This window comes from Poecilia latipinna, unplaced genomic scaffold (genome assembly GCF_001443285.1).
Source record: "Poecilia latipinna isolate Pla-1442-1.1 unplaced genomic scaffold, P_latipinna-1.0 Scaffold1866, whole genome shotgun sequence".
Classification (NCBI taxonomy): Eukaryota; Metazoa; Chordata; class Actinopteri; order Cyprinodontiformes; family Poeciliidae; genus Poecilia; species Poecilia latipinna.
In genome coordinates, this window is record NW_015114482.1 from 159481 (window position 1) to 181650 (window position 22170).

Consider the following 22170-nt stretch of genomic DNA (forward strand, 5'->3'; position numbering starts at 1 on the left):
GTGCAGATATGAGGAGCTGGAATGTGTTAGCATGAAGGATCCTGTGGTTCAAGGAGGACAGCAGATAGGAGCTTATGTCATGTTTTTAATATGCTTTTAAAAAACTGGCAGAAAAGAGAGGAATCTTTAAAACGCTGGGTGGTCTTACTATCAAATTAAATATAAACACGGCTACCCCGACCATTTTATAAAGTGGATTCTGAGTGGAGAGAGGGAAAAAAATTACTGTTACTCAACTTCTTCATAAATCATAATTGTTTGCAATTTGTTGCAGCTGTTACAATGCAAACAGAACATGTTTTACATATGTATAAACATCACTTTGATATATGCCTACTGGCAAATTGCAATTAAAATTTCACAAACTATTCCTGCAGCACAAAATAAATGCCTGAAACAAGATACGGCACGCCTGCACACATGTGCAAGCGCTGCCTGGAATACATCTGTCTAATGTAAATATACCAACGAGGTCAAGCCTCGTCAAACTGCATTAAGATTACCTGTTACACAAACAGTTTCAAAGAGAAGAAGCATTAAGCGAACAAATGTGGCTTTAACTTTAAACGAATGGGGCTCAAAGGAAAACAATCATCTTCCAGATCCAATTTTTCAACCAAGAAAGTTCCAACAAGCTGGAAAAATATTGTGTCAGCAGAGCAAGGTTGGTGATACACATCGCAATAGCTGGCTTGTTTTTTATTTTCTGCAATGTTTATCTACTAATCATTTAACTTAAATGTATCTCTAAAGAATAAAAACAGAAGTTCTTTCAGTTTTTAAGTGTTAATGTTTCCACAGTGAAGATGCCGGGGGAATCCTCTGGTGTTACTTCTTCTTCTACTGTTCTCTTCATGTGATCTACTGGCTGCTAAGCCTGCAGGGTAAATGGAGGTGAAACAAAACTCCATTTTTTTTTACTCCCGCATCTCGGGAGTGAATCATTTGAAGTCCATCAGCACTGATGCAGTGTAAAGAACAATGCTCTTCACAACATGCACAATCCCTTCATCGCCCCAAGTCAAAACTAAGATCAACCTGATTACCACCAAAGCCTCCTCCCCCAGATATTCTTAAATTCCCTGAACATTTCCTCCAAATATAAATATAAAAAACTCCACATCCCTGGACAGACTTTGCACACAAACTTTGTTGTTCGGAGAGGATCTTTGAAGAGGGATTTTCTGGCTGAGTGCGTTGGAGTGTGGGCATTTATCAGAACTGCAATCTGCCCCACTGTCTACTGCAGGCCAAACCATCAACCTATCAGCAGCACCTGGATGTCGTCTCAGAAGCATCCCTCAGCAGGCCTTAATGGTGCATAGACTTTTTATTATATGATTTTGATTAATGGTGAAAGCTCAGAGGAATCTGTTTGGATTAAACATCTGCTTTGAGTCCAGATTTCACTAAGACCTGAAGTCAAAATTTAAGATCTTCACATTATTTTCTTACAACTTGCTGAACTAAACAGCTACTTATTGAAAGCAGAATCGCATAATAACCTAAACAAAAATGATCTGACTAATCCAACCAGCATTGGAGCAGAAAGCAGTTTTTCCTCACAGGACAACAGAAGCACAGCCAGGTGCAACCTCCTGATATGATTTTGGACACATGCTTAGAAATATTTGTGTTCTTCAGAAAGAACCCATGAAAGCATGCAAACTCCATGCAGAAAGGTCTTAAAAGATTTTTCAAATCCAGGCTGAGAAAGTTGAACCACAAATAGCTATGATGGAGGGGATGCCATGGTGGACCCCCGCCTCGTCATCGTTCAGTTTATGTGGATTCACATATTTGCTTTTTTTTTTTTTTTTCAGAAAGCATATCTAAAAAAATTAAACGAAAATGCAGGTTGGAAAGCTGAAACAACTCAGTAATGCTACTTGACACGCTATTGGTTGGTGTTTGCAAAGCAGCCAATCCAGAAGTGCCATTTATTTTCCTTATTGCTGATTGGTTGTGAGAACAGAAGAAGCCTGTGAATGTTAGCTTCTGTGGTAGAACCAAGACTGTTTCCACTGTACGTATTAATTCATGCTAATGTATATTTGGTGTTTGACACAGAAAGTTTCCAGCATTTTTAAAGGCCGCCTCAGCGTTTGTGGATTCATCTATGGCTGTGGGTCCTAAACCGCCACGAATACCAAGAGTCTGCTGTGGAATCGAGGCGCTTATTACATGTTCAGGGTGAAATTTGAGGGTTTTATTCTGTGCAATCTGTTCAACATTTCATAATATTTTGTAAAAAAAACACAGAATTTGCTTTTTAGACACAGTTTTCCAATATTTATAAGGAAGATAAAGTTGAAAAGGAGATAAAAAGAAGTTTTAAAACCTTATTTAACACCTTTAAAGGTGTTTGAACGGTAACTCTAATCAAGTGATCTGGACTAAAATCATATAGACCATACAGAGGAATGATGAAATTCCTTAAATCTGAAATATTATGTGAGGATTAGGATGAGGCCCCTTTAATATTTATCACTGTGGTTTAATCTAAGAACAAGGTGGTTTTAGTGAGGGGGTCTGATGGTTGGGAAAGGGGGCTGCCAGCTGGCTTTGCTGGTATTTGGGGAGGGACTGGAACTGGGAGGAGGGTCATTTCCACTCAGCTTGACACAATATGGATTTTGTTTCCATCCTAATGGAATTGCAGAAATATTTGAGGGGAATCCCATTACGTAGCAATTGGAGTGCTGTAATAATGTACTCACAGTCATTTTCCCACTGCGGTTGGCCTCTTCTCGCTCTGCCAGGGCCTTCAGGAAGTTATCCTTGAGCTCCTTTCCTGCACTTGCCAGTGTCCTGGAAAAGACAACACTCAAACGCTTGAAATGTTTCTCTAAACCTGAAAAAAGTCACATGAAGGCTTAGAGGTTCTTTATTTATGTGATGATTTTACATGCTAAACCCCTCAGAGTGCTATGCTCCGATTCTGCTCCAACTTTATTAATTAACTAAAAAAAAAATCAATGAATAGAAATAAATCTGTCCCTTTAAATGTTGGAAGTGACCGTAATTTTTCCAGACTGGCTTTAACACAATATTACATGCATTTTAACAAGGAGCTGTTAAACTATGAACACTAAAGGTTTTCCTCGTTATCATAATTTTCTTCATAGGAAACATAAATCTGCAACTATAAACCACACGACTCCGTGACTGCTTTCTCCTCCCAGCTTCAAGCTGTCTCCATAGAAACAAGGATTTTGGCGCACACGAATGGATCCGCACCTGAAAAAACACTGGCACTTATATTTGAACAGTTCACAGTGCAGTACGAGCAACAGAAGTCTGGCGCGCCGCCACGGCGGACAGCACACAACATTCATCAGATCCACAGCAAGCGGACGTCTTAACGCCTGCAAACGGGCCGCTGGAGGCGGCTCACGATGAGGGAGAAGATCTACAAGGGAAAAGATGATTACCTACAGATTACCTATCAGTTGGTGGTTTTTAATCGGTACAATAAACTAAATCAGGACAATGATGCGTACATGTGTCATTTGTCTGTTTCACTATTTTACAACTTTGGGAATTTAAGCAGATATTGACTGTGGTTTTAGAAAAAACCCAAATTAAGACCTTTTTATAACATTATCCATTAAGATGCATGTACACATAAAACCCCCACCTACTTTTTAATACTTTGCTTCAGAGCTAAAGTACTTTTATCATGCTTTAAAAAGTTCATCGTTCTTTAAGAGTCTGTAACGTTTGTAACAAAAGAGCCATTTTTCCCTCAGTTCAGACACATAAAATTCATTTGGAGCCACAAATGTTTCACAGTAACTTATAATTTTTTAATAAATATCGCTATAGCAAATGTGATATTTTAAAAGAATCACAATTTTGTTCTTATTATTATGATTTTGGGCTTTTTAAAAAAGAAAAGGATTTAGCAAAAAGAGGATGGAAGCTGTCTTTGCAACTTTGTGACAAGAAAATAGATCTAAATAAAATTTAGTGGTACTTGTAATTTCATTCTGTTGTGGAAATTCAATTACATTTTAAAATAGTTGTTGGCTTTTGTGTGTGTGTGTGTGTGTGTGTGTGTGTGTGTGTGTGTTATTTGGAGCCGTTTTGGAATATCCAAAAGCCACAGGCTGATTTAACGACTTCAACTCACATTTTTAACTAATTTCAGTCCATCTTCTGACCGCGACATGGTTTTTAAAAAATGAAAAGATGGAAATAAATTGCTATTTTTAAATAAAATAAAAGCCCAAAGAAAAACTTTAAAGACCTTTTAGCAATGCATTTTCATCATGAACTCCAATTCTTTGAGGTAACCATCCCTCCCAAAATGTCAACATTACATCTGATTAATTAATAACATTAGTTCCAGTCACAATAAATAAGTTGGAAGGATGGAGAGATGACTTTAAACCCAATTTACCCTGTAGTATAAATAATATTTGACTCAACTATGTATAAATATTTTAAATATTTGAGTCCTCGTACTGCCTGTGAAACATATTAGCTCCATTAATAATCGCCACCTTATTGTGCATCCAGTCTTTACAGTTCTGTATCTGCAGTGCAATGGAAACTCAGTGTGTGAAGTCTAAGTGCATTTTCCTAAATTATGTCTGTCCAAAAATCAGACAAGTTAGATTTGATACTTTATTTCCAATTTCATAGTGAATTCCAGAAGTGCCACATCAAGCACAGACAAACAGCCAAATGTTTATTTTAGCCTGGATTAGCATCACAGTAAAGAAACGGAGTCGCTACGTTTCCCAGAATTTGTAAGAGGATTGTAACTCGCGCTTTAGGTTTGGCCTGTGCCTCGTTGTGAAAGTGTTAGAGGAATCACACGGTGGTAAAAGTGCAGAGACGGCACATATTTGGAGGCTAAAACCTCACTCCATCTTCTGAGTGAGTGAAGGATTGCTGCTGGGTCACGGGGGCCGAGGCCCCAAAGTAAACACAGGTGTTGAGGAGCCAAGGAACCGGGGTTACCCCGTCCAGTAGCACGAGCAACACACAGTCACAGAGAGCGAACGATTCGCCGCCGTAAACATGTGGAGATTTCCGTCAGTTACCTAATTTCTTATCAAGCCTCATTTAGGAGGGATAACAAGGAAGTTACGATGAAATGATGGTTATTAGTTCCTAATGACTCGGCATTAAGGAGCCCGGCCTTCTAAGTGTCTTGTTTTAGGATTGTGGTGAGACAGGTGGGCAACATCATTAGGAAAAATGAGGAGAAAATGAGGAGGGTGTTGAACAGCCGTCATCTGGCCTGGTGGAAACAACTCGTACGCAAGAAGAACGTCTGTCCTGTAAGAGAAACGTTTCTACGAACCAGAAGGTGAAACTACCTGTTGTCATGTTGTTGGTTCAGAACATCCGTCTGGTTTCACAAGGATCCAGGAAATACAGAAAATTCAAAATGCTTGAACACGAAAGACGTGAATGTAGGTAGAAGCTGTTTAAATTCCCATTCTGAAAGCCTTCCTCAGTTCTCATCATAGACTGGGATCCCCAATTATTTATTTATTCTAGATTGTCAGAATAATGAGAACTTTTTGTGTATGAATATATATGTATTATTTTTATTCATGTATTCATAAGAGACTGGGTGTTCAAACAAATACTGAAACAATTAGATATGATTTTAACACATTTAATTTAAAGACAAAGATGGAAGTAGAAACATGTCAGGTACGGCTGAAAAAATAAAAATAACCGTTTCTAATAAAAAAGTCTTTAATAATTTATCAAAGAGAAACACATTGAATTTTATTTTAATTTAGGTTTTGAATAATAATTCACACATTTAATCATTTTGTGTATTTAATCAAACATTTATAGAAACATGGCTGCATTTTTTAGATTACAGTTTTATTTACTCAATCCCATGTATAAAGACGTATTTGATACATTAATTATTACATTATTTAAAAATGTATAGGCCAGAATGGCATTGGACAGCAATGCATCTCTCCACTTTATGTATATAAATGTAAACGTCTAAACCGCAAAAAGCTAAAACAAAAAAAGTAGCCAATAAGTCTGATGTTTTCTTGGCGTTCCATACTGTGTGTGTTACAGATGAAGTTTATGTAATGCTTTGTGCGCCTCTGTTGGGGGTGACCAGCTGTGGGTGCTTTGCAGCTGTTTACATGCGTATAAACACTCCAGTCCACTTCGTTCCAAATCCCTGAGGCCTTTTTCCTGAGCCTGAAGTGAAGTTTTTAAACTATTTACTCTCTCCAATAATTACACCAACAGTTTTGTGTTTACATACTTTAAAACACTTTTGCTTGGTTCATTCTGTGAGTATACGTGTGTGGAAAAACTGCAGTATTCCCCGCGCAGGAGAAATCAGTAGCATAATAACATATAGCTGGTAATCGAGCAGAAGACAACTGAAAGTTACTGAAGAGAAAAGATGCTACATTTAAGTCACCTGAACTCTGGCTTTGGCACAACGTCGTCACAAAGCAAAAGTAGTGAACGCTACCGCTACAGGGAATGGCGAGGAGGAGGAAGTCGGGAGAAATGCTTCTAAGTGAAGACATAACAAACCGGCATGTCGGCTTTTGGCCCCTGAAGGAAGCTTTAAGCTAACGCCGTACATACAATGAACAGAAGCTAAATTACTCAGATTTGTAATCAAATCCCCGTATTTCGGACCACACACCCCTCCTCTAAAATTACTCTTAACTGCCTGATTTTACAGTTTAAACACCAAATATATCTTACTATGCATTAATAAGCAGAGCAGGAACCGCCTTAGCAGAAGCTAACATTTACAGTCTCCGTTTTCTCCGCTCTTAGGGCTTCAGCTAATCAGCACCAAAGGAAATGAACGGCGCTCCTGGACTGGCTGTGCTGCAGCCAGTCACTGATAGTAAAACTGATTGTTTTGGGTTTCCTGTGTATTTATGGCACAATGCATAATTATAGCAACACTTATAACTGTTTATTTCCTGTTTCAGAGCCACAAGCACATCCCATTAATGATCTCTGAGGACTGGAACCACACTTCCAGTTTCTGATCAGTTTGTAAACTGTTGGGTGTTTGAATGAAGTTTTAACTAGTTTGATGAGTTTGCATCTTTTTCTTCTATTATTTATACTTCAAAAGTAAGAGTTTCCTTCTGGGGATAAAGTATTCAAACAAAGCTTTGCCTGTTCCATCTTCCTCAGACCCTCATAAGTGCCTGCAGTAATTTTTTAGTACTGTTTACACTCCAATCTGTCACCCTGTAACATTTATTCACCTAAGTGTCGGTGACCAACAGCAGGGCTGGCTTTTCATCTTTCTACCAACGTCAACGACAAATCCTCTGAGGAGGAACACCTACAACAGGGAACGCTGAGGAAATCTGATATTGCACAGCATGTTGCAACACTGCAATCCCATCTAACCTGACAGCCAAATTTGATCTGCGCTCATTTTTTCCCCTGTATCACATGTGATTATTTGCAACAGCAAATAGCTCCCAGTTTAATTAATCGAATGCCATTAAAAGGTTCTTTGAGGGAAGACGGGCTGACATTCCTCTTTAATTCGTAGCTCTCTTTCTGCAAATAAATGTTTTCTGTGAGGGTTTCATGTCATGACGGGGAACAGATGTTACACTTTGCAATAATTTCTTATTCTGCTCTGCAGATTAAAAGACTGAAGCCTTCTTTCTCCTGCAGCTTCGACAATGCAGCTCTTAGGAAAACAGCGATTTCTTAAGAATTTTTTCATTTTCCTTGGAGTGCTTGGGAAAGAGAACCTTCTGAAAAATATTATTTTGGGCTGGTGGATGTCAAGGGAAATTCCACACAGCATGACAATTTACTTTATTTCGAGCTCTTTATGAAGTCCTCTGTCACCTCTGATTACAATGAACTGAACGTATCAGTTACACACACGCTAACACAGGATATTCTACCTGAGCTTTCCTCGAGCTCTGCGGCCACCTTGGCTTTTGGGGTAGCGGAGGTGGCACGTCCTGCGCTGCTGGCTTTAGACGCTGGTTTTCAGTAGGGACCAAAGAAATGATTGTCTTTCTTGTGACAAAAAGCAGAACACTGCAAAAATGCAAAGTTCTAGAATGTATATCAATCTAGTTTCTACTGCAAATATCTTAGAACACTTAAAATAAGACACAACTGACATACAACTAACTTTTCAGCAAGATATAGAGGCTTGTTTCAAGTCAACATTCCATAATATTGACAAAAATGTTACAAGTGAAAACAACGTCAGTGGAACTAGTTTGTTTTTATTCAGAATTAAGGAATTATTGACTTAATACAAATTAATATATCCTCCTGGAGCCTCACCTGTAAGACAGTCAGAGGTTGACAGATATTGTACTCGACTAAGAGCAGCAGTATTTCATTTTTCCCCAAGTAAAAGTAAAAGGAACCATTTAATAAATTAAGTGCAAACAAATATTTAGTAAAAAGTTTACGCAAGTACTGAGTAACAGATCAAATTATCAATCACTTAAAATTTAAAAATTACATCATCAGATGAACCAATATATAAAGTTAAGTGGAAATTTTGGTTTATTAAGGATCAAAATGGACAAGGAACAAAAAATAACAAAATCAGCCAAATGAAAAATGTTCTAAAACAGTTTCTTTCAATAAAAAACGGATGAAACTTAAACAAAAACTGCAGGTCTGAGTCTGGTGAAGTTTTGGTTAAAACATGTTTTTTTTCAGTCAGTGGGTCGAGAATCCAGAAACTTTACTCAGGAGTAGAAATACTTCATAATAAAATTACTCAAGTAAAAGTTAAAGCATAGTAAAAGTAAATTTTTCCAAAAAAGTTATTCAAGTAAATGTAGAGTAAATGTAACTGAAGACAGGTTTTATCTTATTTCCAGTGTACTAAGATATTCACACTAGAAACTAGACCAAAACTACTTGATGTCGTGTTTTTCCACCTAATTTTTACGATGCTGTTGAAGACAGAAACAGAAAAATGTCCACTCAACTAGGAGTAACTTTAAAAGAAAATGAGGCTAAATGCGAGTCCTAAAATTAGAGAACGGGTTCTTGTGTGAGAACGCCTGTCTGTTGAGCACATGTCAGCATTGTGGTTTCTTCCTCATCAGTTTATTAGCTTACATTGTAATCCAAAGCAGCTCATATGAAATCATTTAAGCGTATTTTTCAAGCCATTTCAGCTGCTGATTAGAGAAGAATTTCACCCGAGGAACAACATTGTTACAGGTCCGTTTCTTAGCTCCTGTTATACACGGGCGCAGCTGTTCAGCAGGCTCAATTCAGCCTCGTTGCCCAAAACCACAAGCATAGATTCCAAAAAAATTAAAACAATTAGTCATTAAAAGACCTTGGGCAGCAGAACCTGCTCCTGGAGGCTGTCACAAGCATCCCGACTCTACAGCGTGGACAAGAGCAAATATGAAGCTGACAGTTCTGCCTGCTAGCTTCATAGAAAGGCTAAAAATGTTAGAGGCTGAAGCTAAAACAATGTCGGAATGTCAAAGCCTCAGAGGCTTGCTTTAAATAAAAGTGCTGAGTTGGTAAAGAACATTAATGTGCCTTGCAGAAACTCCTTTGTGCTTCCAAAATGTTGATGCGTCTTGAGCACTTGCACATAACAACCACAAAATCTAATCGATTATAGTTTGCACTCATGCTTAGTCCCCTCAATATTTACAGATAGTCCTTTCCATCTGACTGAGCTTGAGCTGTTTTCAAAAGGAGAGCGAGCAAAAAGTGATTCTACGAAGTGTTCGCTCAGGGAACTGAATCCCAATGAACGCTTGTCCGATTTTTATATGAGAGAAAGTTTAAAAAGTTATTATTTTCCTTCCCCTTCATAATCGCACACATGGTTGACGTAGGACTATAATTGGTGTTGGCATAAAATTCCTGATGAAATACACTGAAGTTTGAAAGATTGGGGAAAAGTTTGAGGGGCTAGATACTTTTGCAAAGCATTAATTAAGAGACGTTGAAACAAAAGAAAGATTTCTAACAAAATATCAGCTCCAATCTAAATATGGTTCAGACTAAACTAGAGCCTGGATATTTAATGTTTCCTTATATTTCATAATGCATTCAAATCAATTTTATTGGTCAAGATTGTGTACAGAAACAAGGAATTTGAGTTGGTTTCACAGCACACAGATATAAAGTTAAACTTTAGGAGAAATAAAAATATATAAAGGAACATAATCTACATTTATTTGTACCAATTTTTTAAGAAGAAATAAATATGCAGATATGCTTATATAGTTTCACAGCAGAGTAGCTAATCACTCATCAGAGAGAAAGTCTGGGGAAGAAATTATCTTTAGCACCAGTCTGGTAAAAGTGTAAAGCGTTTGTGTCCAGGATGTGTGGGGTCTGCAGAGATGTCAGCTGCCCTTTTTTAGACACTAGACTTGTACAAGTTCTGGATGGAGGAAAAATCCAGGACATAGTTCTTCTCTGCGGACATAATTTTTCGTTTTATCACCCCTCTATAATTATTTAACCTGCTGTTTTCTGAGTGGCACTTTGGGATTTTGCTAAATAAATCGCTCGGATGTTTCTTTGTTGATCTAAAACATGAAGAGGAGTTCAGAGCTGAGCTTTATTTCATTCTGTATTGGCAAAATACACGGTGATTATGACTAAAGATCAAAGTTTTTTTTGTATAAAATGCAGTAGCTGCAGGTCAAATCCACATTAATGGCAGCTGGAAATGTTCACACAATGCACAGTCGAATATGAAATGCACAACAGACCACATTAAGTAAAACCTTTCAGTCAGATTTGTTTGAAAGCTCCAGAAACAACAAGCAAGCAGTGATTCAGTATTACTTAGTGAAAAACAGTTATTTTTCTGGCGGTCTACATGCGGCCTACAAGCAATGACAGATGGTTCCTTAAACAAGTCATTAAGATGAAATGCGTCTAAAATGTGGAAACATCCAATTTGTTATTTATTATCTGTTTGCACCCACTTATTGCTGGGCTGTATTTATACGCGTGTGCTGCATGGAAGGATGTGGTCGTGAGCTGAAGCCTGGCAGGATGTGTATTTCTGAGCAGCGCTTGCAGGGGAGAGGGATCCAGATTTACACAGCCGTCCAAAATCACAGAGTGCAAGGGAGGCAACTGGCCTGACAGCACGTGTAACAGAGACTGCACAACCTGGTTGCCCAAGGGCCCTCGCCGGCGTAGCAGCCATGGAGTGTGGCGGGGGATCTGGCTTGCAAAAAAAAAAAAAAAAGCCAAGCCAGCTCGGGATCGGCTTCGTGAGGTTTCTCATGTCAGTCACATCCACAATCTTATTTTTGCTTCGCATCTGGAGGTTGGTTCGGCAGAGAAATGCATTCACTGTGTGCGCTTGTGGCACCGGTTTTCCTTGGCACCACAAGTGATAGCTTCGCTTTTAATATAGAGAGCAGCGAGGCGGAGAATTCTTGAGGCGGACTGTAAAAACGTAACTGCACAATGGACAATGAGCGTGACTGTGGCCGGGAACGGTGGAGAGTTCGCAGGGAGCCTCATGAAAGCCACGCAGGAGCGACGTGAGCGCGCCAGGTCGCTGCTTGTGCTGACACGGACTTCTGGGCCCGAGCCAGAGCGCAGAGGAAACGGAGGAAACGGAGGCCTCTCTTCTGCTCTGCACCGACTCTCCGGTCCTCTTGTTCCTGGTTGAGACAAAACTGAAGACTTCAAATTCAAAGTCCTTACATGAAGCTAACTACGCTGAAGTCCTCTGAGAAAACAGAATCAGCCCTAGATGGTGGTTAACTAACTCAGTTTGTTTCCTTCAGGTGTATTTATTTTCTTAATTCCAATTTGCACAGTATTAAGATCAATGGAAATGCAGGTAATGTGACTGACAGGTGCACTGTGCTTCACTGAGAGTCACTGCTGCTAAAGCTGCTAAAGCTGCTAGCCTCTAGTGTTTCCATGAATGTCAGATAAAATAAGTTCTGTGTTCTGAAGTTCTGGAACCAGATACTTCATCCACCTGAGATTGGAGCCAAACCTGAAGCCAGCACTTCTTAAACAATCCCCTCATTCTGACAACTCCCTACCCAAACAACCACACAACTGACTAAGCGTCCCATTCATCCAAGTTTCCGTTTTCAATCGTGTATTAGATTTCACTTATGTTTGATGAGAGCACCGGCTCTTTTGTTTGTTCTTTTTGTGGTGTGCTGCTCGCGCCCCTCCACCCCCTTTTCCTCTTTCCTCCCTTCCTTGCCTCCCTTTCACAGCCGAGCTGTCAGGAGGAGCATGTTGTCGTTAAAAATGAGACAGGGCAACAACGGGGCAACATCTGATTAGCATTCAGCACACCATCTCCACTCCCCGAGGTATTTTATTACCACAGGTGCAGGGGCATTCACTGATCAGATGCACGCTATAGGCGAGGTTAGCCCTTAATTGAAAACAGCTCTATTTATACACCTGCAGGCACTAAAGGTCTCCGAGAAAGCACAGGGAGGCTGAAAAGAAGAGAAAGGAAGGGGGGAAACACAGAACAGTGACAGAGCTGTGAAAAAAACCTGTGCCTTGGGAGGAATAGTTTAAGGCCCACAGGGAAGGAAATGGCATTCTCAAAACAGTATGCTGCCTAGCGCAAAGAAGACGATATGCATGCAGGTGCATATCGGAATATTGCTTCATAACAAAGACTGCAACAGGCAGAAACACAGATCTGAATGTTTTCTTTTACTGAATATGAAACAGCATCGCTGTAGAGTTTGAAGGCTCTGATCTGGCATTGTCCCGGTTACCTTCAGTCACACTGCAGAGGCAATGCTTCAGTGTTTTCAAACTGCGACTATAACAAGGAGTGAAGGGGTCCAATCAGAAAACCACAAAGGGAGGAGAAATCTGCACTGAGACACCCAGAAACATGGCACCGTTACAGTTAACAAATTCTCTGTCAAAGTCTTTTGCAAGATCCAATATCCAAAGATGGGAAAGTAATGAAAGACGATCAGTTTTTAGGCCTTTTCCATGTGGATCTGTAGCAAAACTGAGATTTTTCATTTTGTTTGCACCTCCTGTTCACACGCAAGGGTGAGAAACCTTTTAAAAAAGTTGCAACAATGTGAAGAGACTTTAAGACACTATTTGTCATGTAGATGCAAAAAGTCTGCCATTGCTTGAAAAAATGACAGATTTTCAAGAATGAATATTTTGAGATTGTGATAAAATCAACCGAAAACTAAAACAAATCTGTCGGAAGACAAAATACTAATCATTTGTGTAAGAATATCTAATATTCTTACACACATCTTAACTTTGCAATATTTCCCAGACTCAACAGATTTATCTCTGAACTTTGGCTAGGCCATTCTCAAACTTAATTTCTTTTTTTGGATGCATGTTTGGACTCACTGAGAAAAATCCGTCTTCATCTTCATCTTTCTAAAAAAACTTTGTTCAGTTTAAATAGTTTTCTGATTGTCAACGCACAGCAGTAAAATACCAACAAAAAGATCTCACTTCATGCAGTTTGTTCAGTCCTGTAAAACATCCAATGATGTTGTTTTTTCCAATAGGGCTGTCAGGTTTTGTTCAGACTTGAACCGTCTATTCTAAAATAAAAACTTCTGAGCTGAAATGACTCATTAAAATTCACAATTTAAAGTGTGTAAAGCTTCAGTGGGCCTTCAAATTACACTGGAATATTAGGAATGTCATTTCAAACTACTTTAATCTGAAATTTTGAAAAAAGTAGCAGTTCTGCTTGTGAGCCCTTAATACAACAGAGTCAGTGCAAAGTTCTTCAACATATCTTAGTGTGGTCTCTTGTATATTTCACATTTGATTGTACATTGTGTGAACAATAATCTTGGAAAATTTGTGATTAAAATGCTGTTTTAAATCTGACACTTTCAGTTTGATGTTCAGAAGGAAAATGTCTCAATTTTTTGAAGAAACCAGGTTTTCAAAAAGCAACACTTCTACTTGTGAGCCCCAAATGGATTACTGATTACTGGCAAAGTTCTGTATGCACAACAAATATATAAATGAATTCAAAAACTTTAATACTTTCTGGAAAAATGAGTCTTCTTATCATTAAATGATTCACCAGTTTGAAGCTTCACAGAAAGAAAAGCCAACTTCCTCTTTTCCTTTCCTCCCATGTAACTTCCTGTAAACGTCTAAAATGTCTGCAAAGATTTTTAGTGTAATATTCTGTTAAAACTCGCAACTGTTGACAGGAAATCTGTTTTACTGCATTCCAAGCTGCGTTAGGACCTCACAAACACGATCTGGGCCTTTCAAAGGAGCCGCATGGATGTAGATCTTGGAGCGCGAGCAAACTGCTGTGTGTATACAACATCCCAATGTTCCCGCACAACATTTCCCCGGATCCTGTTGGGACAAGATGAAAGGCTCAGAGCCCTAATATCACTGTAACTGCAGGTGTGGAGGCTCCCATTTCACCAGTGTCACTGATGTTCGCAGACGTTTCTGGGAGAAGGGCGGGGGACAGCGCTGAGACATCTGCACGTTTGGATAAGCATCTGAGGGTTCAATCAGATTCAGAACCTCGCAGGTAAATGTTTGGATACTCTGAAGCCCTGTGTGTGTGTGTGTGTGTGTGTGTGTGTGTGTGTGTGTAGGGGGGGAGTGTGGTGAGCGCTCTTAATTGTCTGTTCTGGCTTGTCATCAAAGGAGACATCACAACCACAAGTTTGTGTGGAAACTGAGAACAATATCTGTGTGATCACTTTCCTCTGAAGGGCAGTTTGTTGGAAACTCCGCTTAGCAGGAATGTGTTTTGGCCTGTTCACGCTAATAACTTTTAGATGAATTTAGACACCGTGCTCCAATAAAAACCTTGTCTGCATGTGTAGGGGAGATGATAAAATGCTCCCCTTTGTCCTCTCTTCTATAAGGATTAAGAAAAAAGGAAATGAACAGAATTCAATGAACTTTGATCAGTTGTCAAAACTGGTCTCATAGACAGGAATCTTAGAATAAAATGGAGGAAGAAAAATCTGTCAAGACATTTTGCCATTAAATTTCACAGCTTTTATCTAATTTTCTTTTTTTAAAGGTTTTGTTGGCTCTAGTGGTCTTTATTTGAAAGTAGTTTGACAGGAAGGAGGGTAATGAGAGAGGGGGAAGACATGTGGTGAATGTCACCAGGCTGGGAATTGAACCTGTGACCGCCACCATGAGGACCAAGGCCTCAATATGTGGGTTGTGCTTTGCCCCTGCGCCACCACAGCACCCCAGCTTTTATGTCATTTTCAAACACATCCGCTCCAGAAACTAGACAGGATGTACTATCTGCTGCTTCAGCTCATGTGAAATAATATAGAACTTTATTATAGATCTAAACTGGAAATCTGCTTGAACAAAGGGAGAACAGAAAAATGACCTGGAAGCATGAGATACCGGTTATAACCACAGTTTAAAGTGAAAAGACTAGCAAATCAGTCAATCAATCCATTCACCCATGGTGGATGGATGAATGGACCTGTCAAATGTCTCTGTAACATGTCTCTGTCAAATAATCATGTCGTTAGCAGAACTCTGGAGAACTTGACTGCAGAGGAAATTCAGTCATTTGAGTCTTCAAATCCAGGCTAAGGCCTCCATCTATCAATCAATCTGGACTGTGAACAGAATGGCATTTTGAAAATGCAAAGATGAGACCCTGATGTTTCCATACCAGACTTCTTCTACTCCACCTCAACATCTTGTGTTTTTGTCCTTGAACACCACAAACAGGAACAGAACCTAACATGCCCTGAACAAAACTCAGGCAGAGATCTCGCTTTGATATAACCAAGAAACCAGTTATATCATAAACTTCCAAGGCATCCCTGCATCTTCACCCACAATCTCTAGAGGCAAATTTGGAAGCCTTCTCTAGGTCTGGGAAAAAACCACAGCACAAACTGGAACGGTCAGTATGTGACCAAGAGTCGAGACTTGGTCCAGCTTCGAACAGTACTGCTTGTCTGACGTTGGCAGGTTTTTATGTCTGTCATTTGAGTAAAATTGTAAATTGAGTAAAATTTTGCTACCAACATACCAAAATCTTTCTGGGTGATTTTGTATTTCCCAACAAATTCTACAAATTTAAGTTTTACTAATACAACCTCAATATTTTACTGAGCAACTGTGTAAGAAGGACTTATGCTAAAAAAAACTTCTCTGACATAGAAGAAGAATTTGAGATATTGGTGAAATTGACAGGTGGTTCATGTGCATCCTGTTAGTCAATCAGATAGCACGCCTTGCCGAGAAGCCAACTCACACTGGGCGGCTCCTGCTGTAGAAAACGCTGCTCTGTTCAGTCTTTGCAGCCTTTGCAGCTGCTTTCCTCTCCTCGAATTCCTCCCTGCTCAGGATCATGCCCTTGTGGCTGTGCTCCACCAGCTCGCGGGCCAACTCCCTGCTCTGCAAGAGACAAGGAAAGGTGAGGAGTCAGGCAGCGAGAGACAGGAAGGCCTGCAGTTTGGGCTGGACATCGTCACGAATTGCCAATCTTGGATTTTTGGCACAGTTTTAGCCAATGTTTGGAATTTGTTTGTCATGCTGGTGTGTGGATTTAAGCTATTTCACCACCACACCCAAGTTATAAAGCACAAAACCTGCTATGCATCACCACAAGGTTTAATTTGTCTTTTTGTGTGTGTGTGTGTGTGTGTGTGTGTGTGTGTGTGTGATTTGATGCCTTTTCTCAGACTCATTCATGCTCTAAATGTGCACGTGTTTCCGTGTGTGTGTGTGTGTGCAAGCGAGTGTGTTTCTGCGTGGATTTTTCTAATCACCGTTTGCAGACCCACCGTCATTGAAGCCAAGCCATAAAGTCATCATCTAAAAAGCTAATCTTGCCGTCAAATCCAGTGGCTTGTTAGATCAAAGCATCTGCCACATGTCCATTTACCCAAAACCCCAGCTGGGATCCGAGAGGAAAAGTTCTATTTTCCTCTAACTTTGATGTGGCGCACCAGAAATGAGTTTCAGACATGTGCCGCTCCTAAAATTGGCTTAAAAATCTGTGTCGTTATTCTGGGGCTCATTGACTCAGTCTATTTAAAAGCAGCAGAACCGTACCTGGACTAATACTCTGACTCTAGAACATGCCTTTTTAACTTCTTCAGTTCTCTGAGCATAAAGCATTCACTCTGACAAGATCTAAAGAGCGCAGTATGTGAACAAATAGGTTTATAATAAGCTGATTTATCAGAGGTCTGCCTTTCTGCAGAGGTTAGGTGACCTGTGACCTGGAGTCACAACACACGGTGGACTGAGTTGGATTGAGTGCAGCAGATTAGCAGGTCAGATATGAGTTGGTCTCTTCTCTTTGTGGACACAGGTGTTCAAACAAACTGACTGCTGAAGAGACTCCATATATCATTAGCAGGTGTGCCATCTGCTGGCCACAAGCAAAACTGTTCATTTTAATCCTCATAAGGTTTTCAGCACACTGATAGATAGAATCATGTTGTTCCGTTTAATAAACTTTCATACAATGGACAGTTGAAACAGAAGAGCAGAAATTAACACAAATATGACCAGTTGGTGAGTTCATATAATTGGTTAGATCCAACTGAAGTTAAAAATTACAACCTGCTTGTTCACGTGAAGGATTTACTCGACTCAAAATAACTGGTTGAACCTGTGTGTGGCTGCCATCTAGAGTGCGTTAGCAGTTACTGCAACAAAACTTTTAAACGTGAGAGTTATAACTACAAACTATTTTTCCACATAAAAATAATAAATGAAGCAGCGTTTTTTCTTCATTTATAAGTCAAATTTTTATTTCATACCTCACCAAGCAAATGATGCGAGCTTTTTGAACAGTAAGGCGAACGAATAATGAGGGAAAACATTAATAGCCTTATAAAGACATTTTTTTCCCCGACAATTGTCGGCTTGTCGCTCCTCCGAACATTTGGTGTGAACTTTGCTCTTACAGTGATGCGTAACGTTAAAAACATGGCGAAATGAAAAGAAGGTTCCGGTAAATCAGAGAGAAAGAAATGCTTCCAACCGCACAGTTACATGGCATGGATATGAGTTTTAATTCCATATTCGGAGCCCGGGTTACTTACTTTTAAATAAAATAAATCCGTAGGAGTGATTTTAGAGTCCAGATAATCTTCATAGTCTTTAAAGTTAGTAAGGAAATCGTAAAAGCGCTCGGCTGTGTTAAGCTCCATCTTTTGTTTGAAAGTGCTGCCATAGCAACTTAGAGAAGCGGAAGTGATCTCAATTATGGTCTTAAGGTGCTCTACAACTATTAAAGGATAAAGGTTCACAGTTTCCATTCGACATGTACCTACAGAGTATGACCACTGACTATCTTTTTATCATAGAACCTGTTACCAGGTAGAATGCACTGAATAAGTGAAGAGTTAATGAGTTAGAAACAGTAAAACGTACCAGAAGTAAGAATTTGAGCCAGTTTGACAAGGGCTAAATTGTGTTGGCTGTATAACTATGTCAGCTCATCTCCAAAACTACAGCTCTTGTGAGGTGTGTCTGCTTGGCAGTGTCCACGGTCTATCAATTGTTTAAGAACAGAACAATGGAGAACCAGGAAAAGGGCCAGAGATGACCAAAACCTCAAATTGCTAAAGGAGTTAAGTGTCCATAACTTTAATCATGTTCGTTTATCCAAAGTTAGATTTGTTTGTGAGACAGGATTAAACAAAGGCTGACAGAATGCAGCTTGTTTCAGACTGCAGCTGCTGCAGCACCCCCTGGTGGACGGTGGAAAAAAAATCTGCCTTTTCAGTGAAAAACATGGAACATAATCTGCTAGAGACATGAAAATGTATCAGTGAGAGGTTAATCATCTGCAGAGATAGTCAACATTCTGACACTGGATTAAACGGTAGACTGTTAAACCTGAACTGATTCCCCCGGCTCACCTGATCCTAATTTGTAAATCAGCACACCTGTCCTGTGACTGTCATTTACTGCCACAATGTATATTTAAGACTCAGTTTTCTGGTTTCTTCTGGTTTGGTCAAGTAAGAAAAACAGTCTGACGTAGGAACTGGATCTGGTTCATCTTGGGATCTGCAGATCAGCAGCATGATTCAAGGTGGCGGCTTCAGCTGTTTCAGAGACTTGCTGCTCACTGTTTACGCCTGCTGATCAATTAATACATTATTGACTGATGGACTGGATCAATGGGTGTAATCTGCTGATACGGGAGTACCCTGGTTCAGATGATGGCTTACAAACTATTTTTTGCCATTTGGTAACATTTGGTAAATCTGGGTGGACAAAGATCACATGAGGTTCCTCAGGGCTGCATTTTTGGGCCACTTTTATTCAACTTCTAAAGGTTCTTCCAAATACAACATGTCTTACCTTCCCTACATATATGCTGATAACACAGCTCTGCATTTTTGCCACCACATAAACAGAATACCTTACATTTTCTGAGTCAGTCTGTCCAAAAGAAGGTGAAAAAACCTTTCTTCAACTTAATGAATATAAGACAGAATTTTATTTTACTTTTTTTGCTTCAGAAGTTAAAGATCAACATTCAGCTACACCCAGCAAAGATGAAAACTACTGAGCAGGTCAGGAACCTTAGGGGAGTTATGGACTACGACTTACATTTTCAATGGCATAATTTTGTCCAGTCAGGAGAAGGAAAAAGTCATGGAGGATTTTTCTTGACCAACACTGAAAAATGAACAGACTGACTGATGAAGGATGTTGAAATCTTGTTTTTAAGTCTATAAGTTAATAAATGGTTGCTGGGGTAAATTCATCTCCTGATCATTCTCTGTTCCAAGAGCAGAAAAATAAGGAGGCAGCATCTGGTTTATCTGCACATCAGCTCCAGAACCAAATCCCTGAAATCTTCTGTCATTACAACATGCAATGCAAAAGAGCACAGAAGACGGTTCAGCTCAGAATGAGAACGGCACAGGTTACACATTTATTTTTCATTGGGTTGTTCAATAATTAAGTGGGGTTTTATTTCTGGGTAAGAAAACACTGGCTGACCTCAGAAATGAGACGATGCTTGCGTGACAGTCTTTAAAGTTGAACCTAAAGAAGCAGCGGGTTCAATTATGTGATTTTTACATATTTGGCTACTAAATGAGATTATTGATGGAGTGTTGATGGGAGGAAGGGAGGTAAAAAAAAGCAGCTGAAGCCCAAATAAAAACTTCAGAAACTCTATCATAACTTTAAAATATTAAACGATTGCCTTGCTGCCTTAGAGGAAAATATGGTAAATGAAGAATTTTGCTTGTGATTATGTAATTTTGCTACAATATTTCTCTTTTTATTTCCTTCTTTGACTGATTACTGTAATATCATGTACAACTCCAGTCAAAAAAAAAAAAAAAAACGCCCAACAAAACATTTTCCAAACCTCTAAACATCCATGAAAGTGTTGGATATTCAGGGTAACCTTTGGCTGTTCATGCATCACCTTCAAAAGAAGAGAATCTGAATGTTTTCTTTCTCTGATTGAACAACTTCAAATGTTAATGAGGTCAAATGTTCCAAGAGAGGAGAAATCCCACCGATCTGCACATCTGCCAGCAAAGGGAGGATGCTGGTGAGTGAGACAGAGTCAGGAATGTTTTACACTAATGTAAAGCAAAAAAAAAACAAAAAAAAACGTCATGGTCCCAAAGGTTTCGGATAAGATCCACTCTCTCAAACCTGTCAGCACACATATCTTTCTGTCATTAAAGCACCAGAGGCCCTCTCTAAATACCACCTTGGGATTACAGTGAGATATAATATCTTCTAATGTTTCAGTAAAAGCCTGGAAAGCAATTAGGCATTCATAGAAACGAGTTAGCAGTATACACACGCACACGCACACACACACACACACACACACACACACACACACACACACACACAGTGAATCGTTTTCCCAGATGCCCTGTCCAGCATCTGACAGGATCATCCACAAAAACTTTTAATATTTATATTGCATTAAAAATGTTCCATTATGCAGATGTTTTCTTTAAAAAACATCTGAAAAACAGCTGTAATCTTTAACATGCTTGAGGAAAACAAACACCTACAGCTGCTGAATATTTTACGTCACTTTCATCAGGAAAAGAAACAAAAAAACCAACAACTTTTCAATGATTTTCCCATTCAAGTGTGGAAACAAAAGGAATATTTTGCAGGACTTGGATATTTTTTGCAAGTATCTTATACATAAATCCCAGGTATTTTTGTTTACCTTCACAGAACATGTACCTCTCTGTAGTAGGACTAACACTGTTCTTTAAATTCACTCCAGGTTTCAGAGTTTATATATCACAGGGTGAAATTGGGTTGTTTTTTTTATGTTTTCCTGTTATATATATATAAAGATGCATCTTTATGTATAACAGTCTTAGAATAAAACACTTTAAAATGAAGGGACCAAAGGAAATCCTTCAGACAACCAGATTTTGAAAATCCCAGTTTCTGACAGTTTGACATAAGGCGATGATGCGTTTGTGGTGCTTTTTGATATCTAATGAATGTTTTGAAAATAAAAACTATCCAAATTAATCTGGCAGGACAGGTTATTAATGCAAACATTATGCTTTTTATTAGGGAACCCCTTTTACTTTACATTTTTTCACAGTCAGTTCCTGTTTGTTTCCTTCCTTCACAGTCAGTCCGCGGCTGTTTGCCATCTGATACTTCGGCTCCAACCCTCCTCAGCATCTTTACCCCTCTGCTGATGACAGAGAGGGAATGTCCTGAGGTCAGGACTCTGTTTTTTTTTTTTTTTTTAGGGACAGCCGGTCTCCAAGATGAATTGAGTTTTTGTGACCTTTCACATTGAGAGGGGAGTCTCAGTGTTTTCAGCCTGATTGTAACAGATTCAGTGTTAGAGGGACCGCTGGTCAGTGTCTCAGGTGGGAGTCGTCTTTGGGAGCCATGATGGAGCTAAAGAAAAATACTTTATGGTTTGTATGATCTGAGTTTTCTATTAAAGCTGAAACCTACAACCACAGACAAGTATGTAATAACTTAAAGCTTTGTTTGATTGTATTTCCTGTGTTTGGGTGTCTGCAGCTTAATGTTGTTTATACAAATACAACTTGCTGTGAAAACAACAACAGGCAAACACACACAAGTTGTGGGTCTGTAGAAAACTTCCTACGGTGTCCCTGAAGGTATTTTGTGGAGATGTGGTAACTCTCCTTAGCATGGAGAAAAATCAAAGTGTTTAAAAGAAACTGGCCAAAGCTGTGC

General features: G+C 39.3%; 1 protein-coding gene across 1 annotated transcript in view; it reads right to left on the minus strand.

Annotated features, from left to right (window-relative positions):
• The window catches only part of cfap299 (cilia and flagella associated protein 299), a 75857-nt gene extending 57540 nt beyond the window's left edge, over positions 1 to 18317 (minus strand). Inside the window, exons 1-3 of the mRNA XM_015014945.1 lie at positions 18033 to 18317; positions 16229 to 16371; positions 2721 to 2811 (exon numbers count right to left, since the gene is read on the minus strand). Of these exons, the coding sequence (XP_014870431.1) occupies positions 2721 to 2811; positions 16229 to 16371; positions 18033 to 18248 (450 nt within the window). The 5' untranslated portion in view covers positions 18249 to 18317. The remainder of the gene's footprint in view (positions 1 to 2720; positions 2812 to 16228; positions 16372 to 18032) is intronic.
• Positions 18318 to 22170: the final 3853 nt, after the last annotated feature.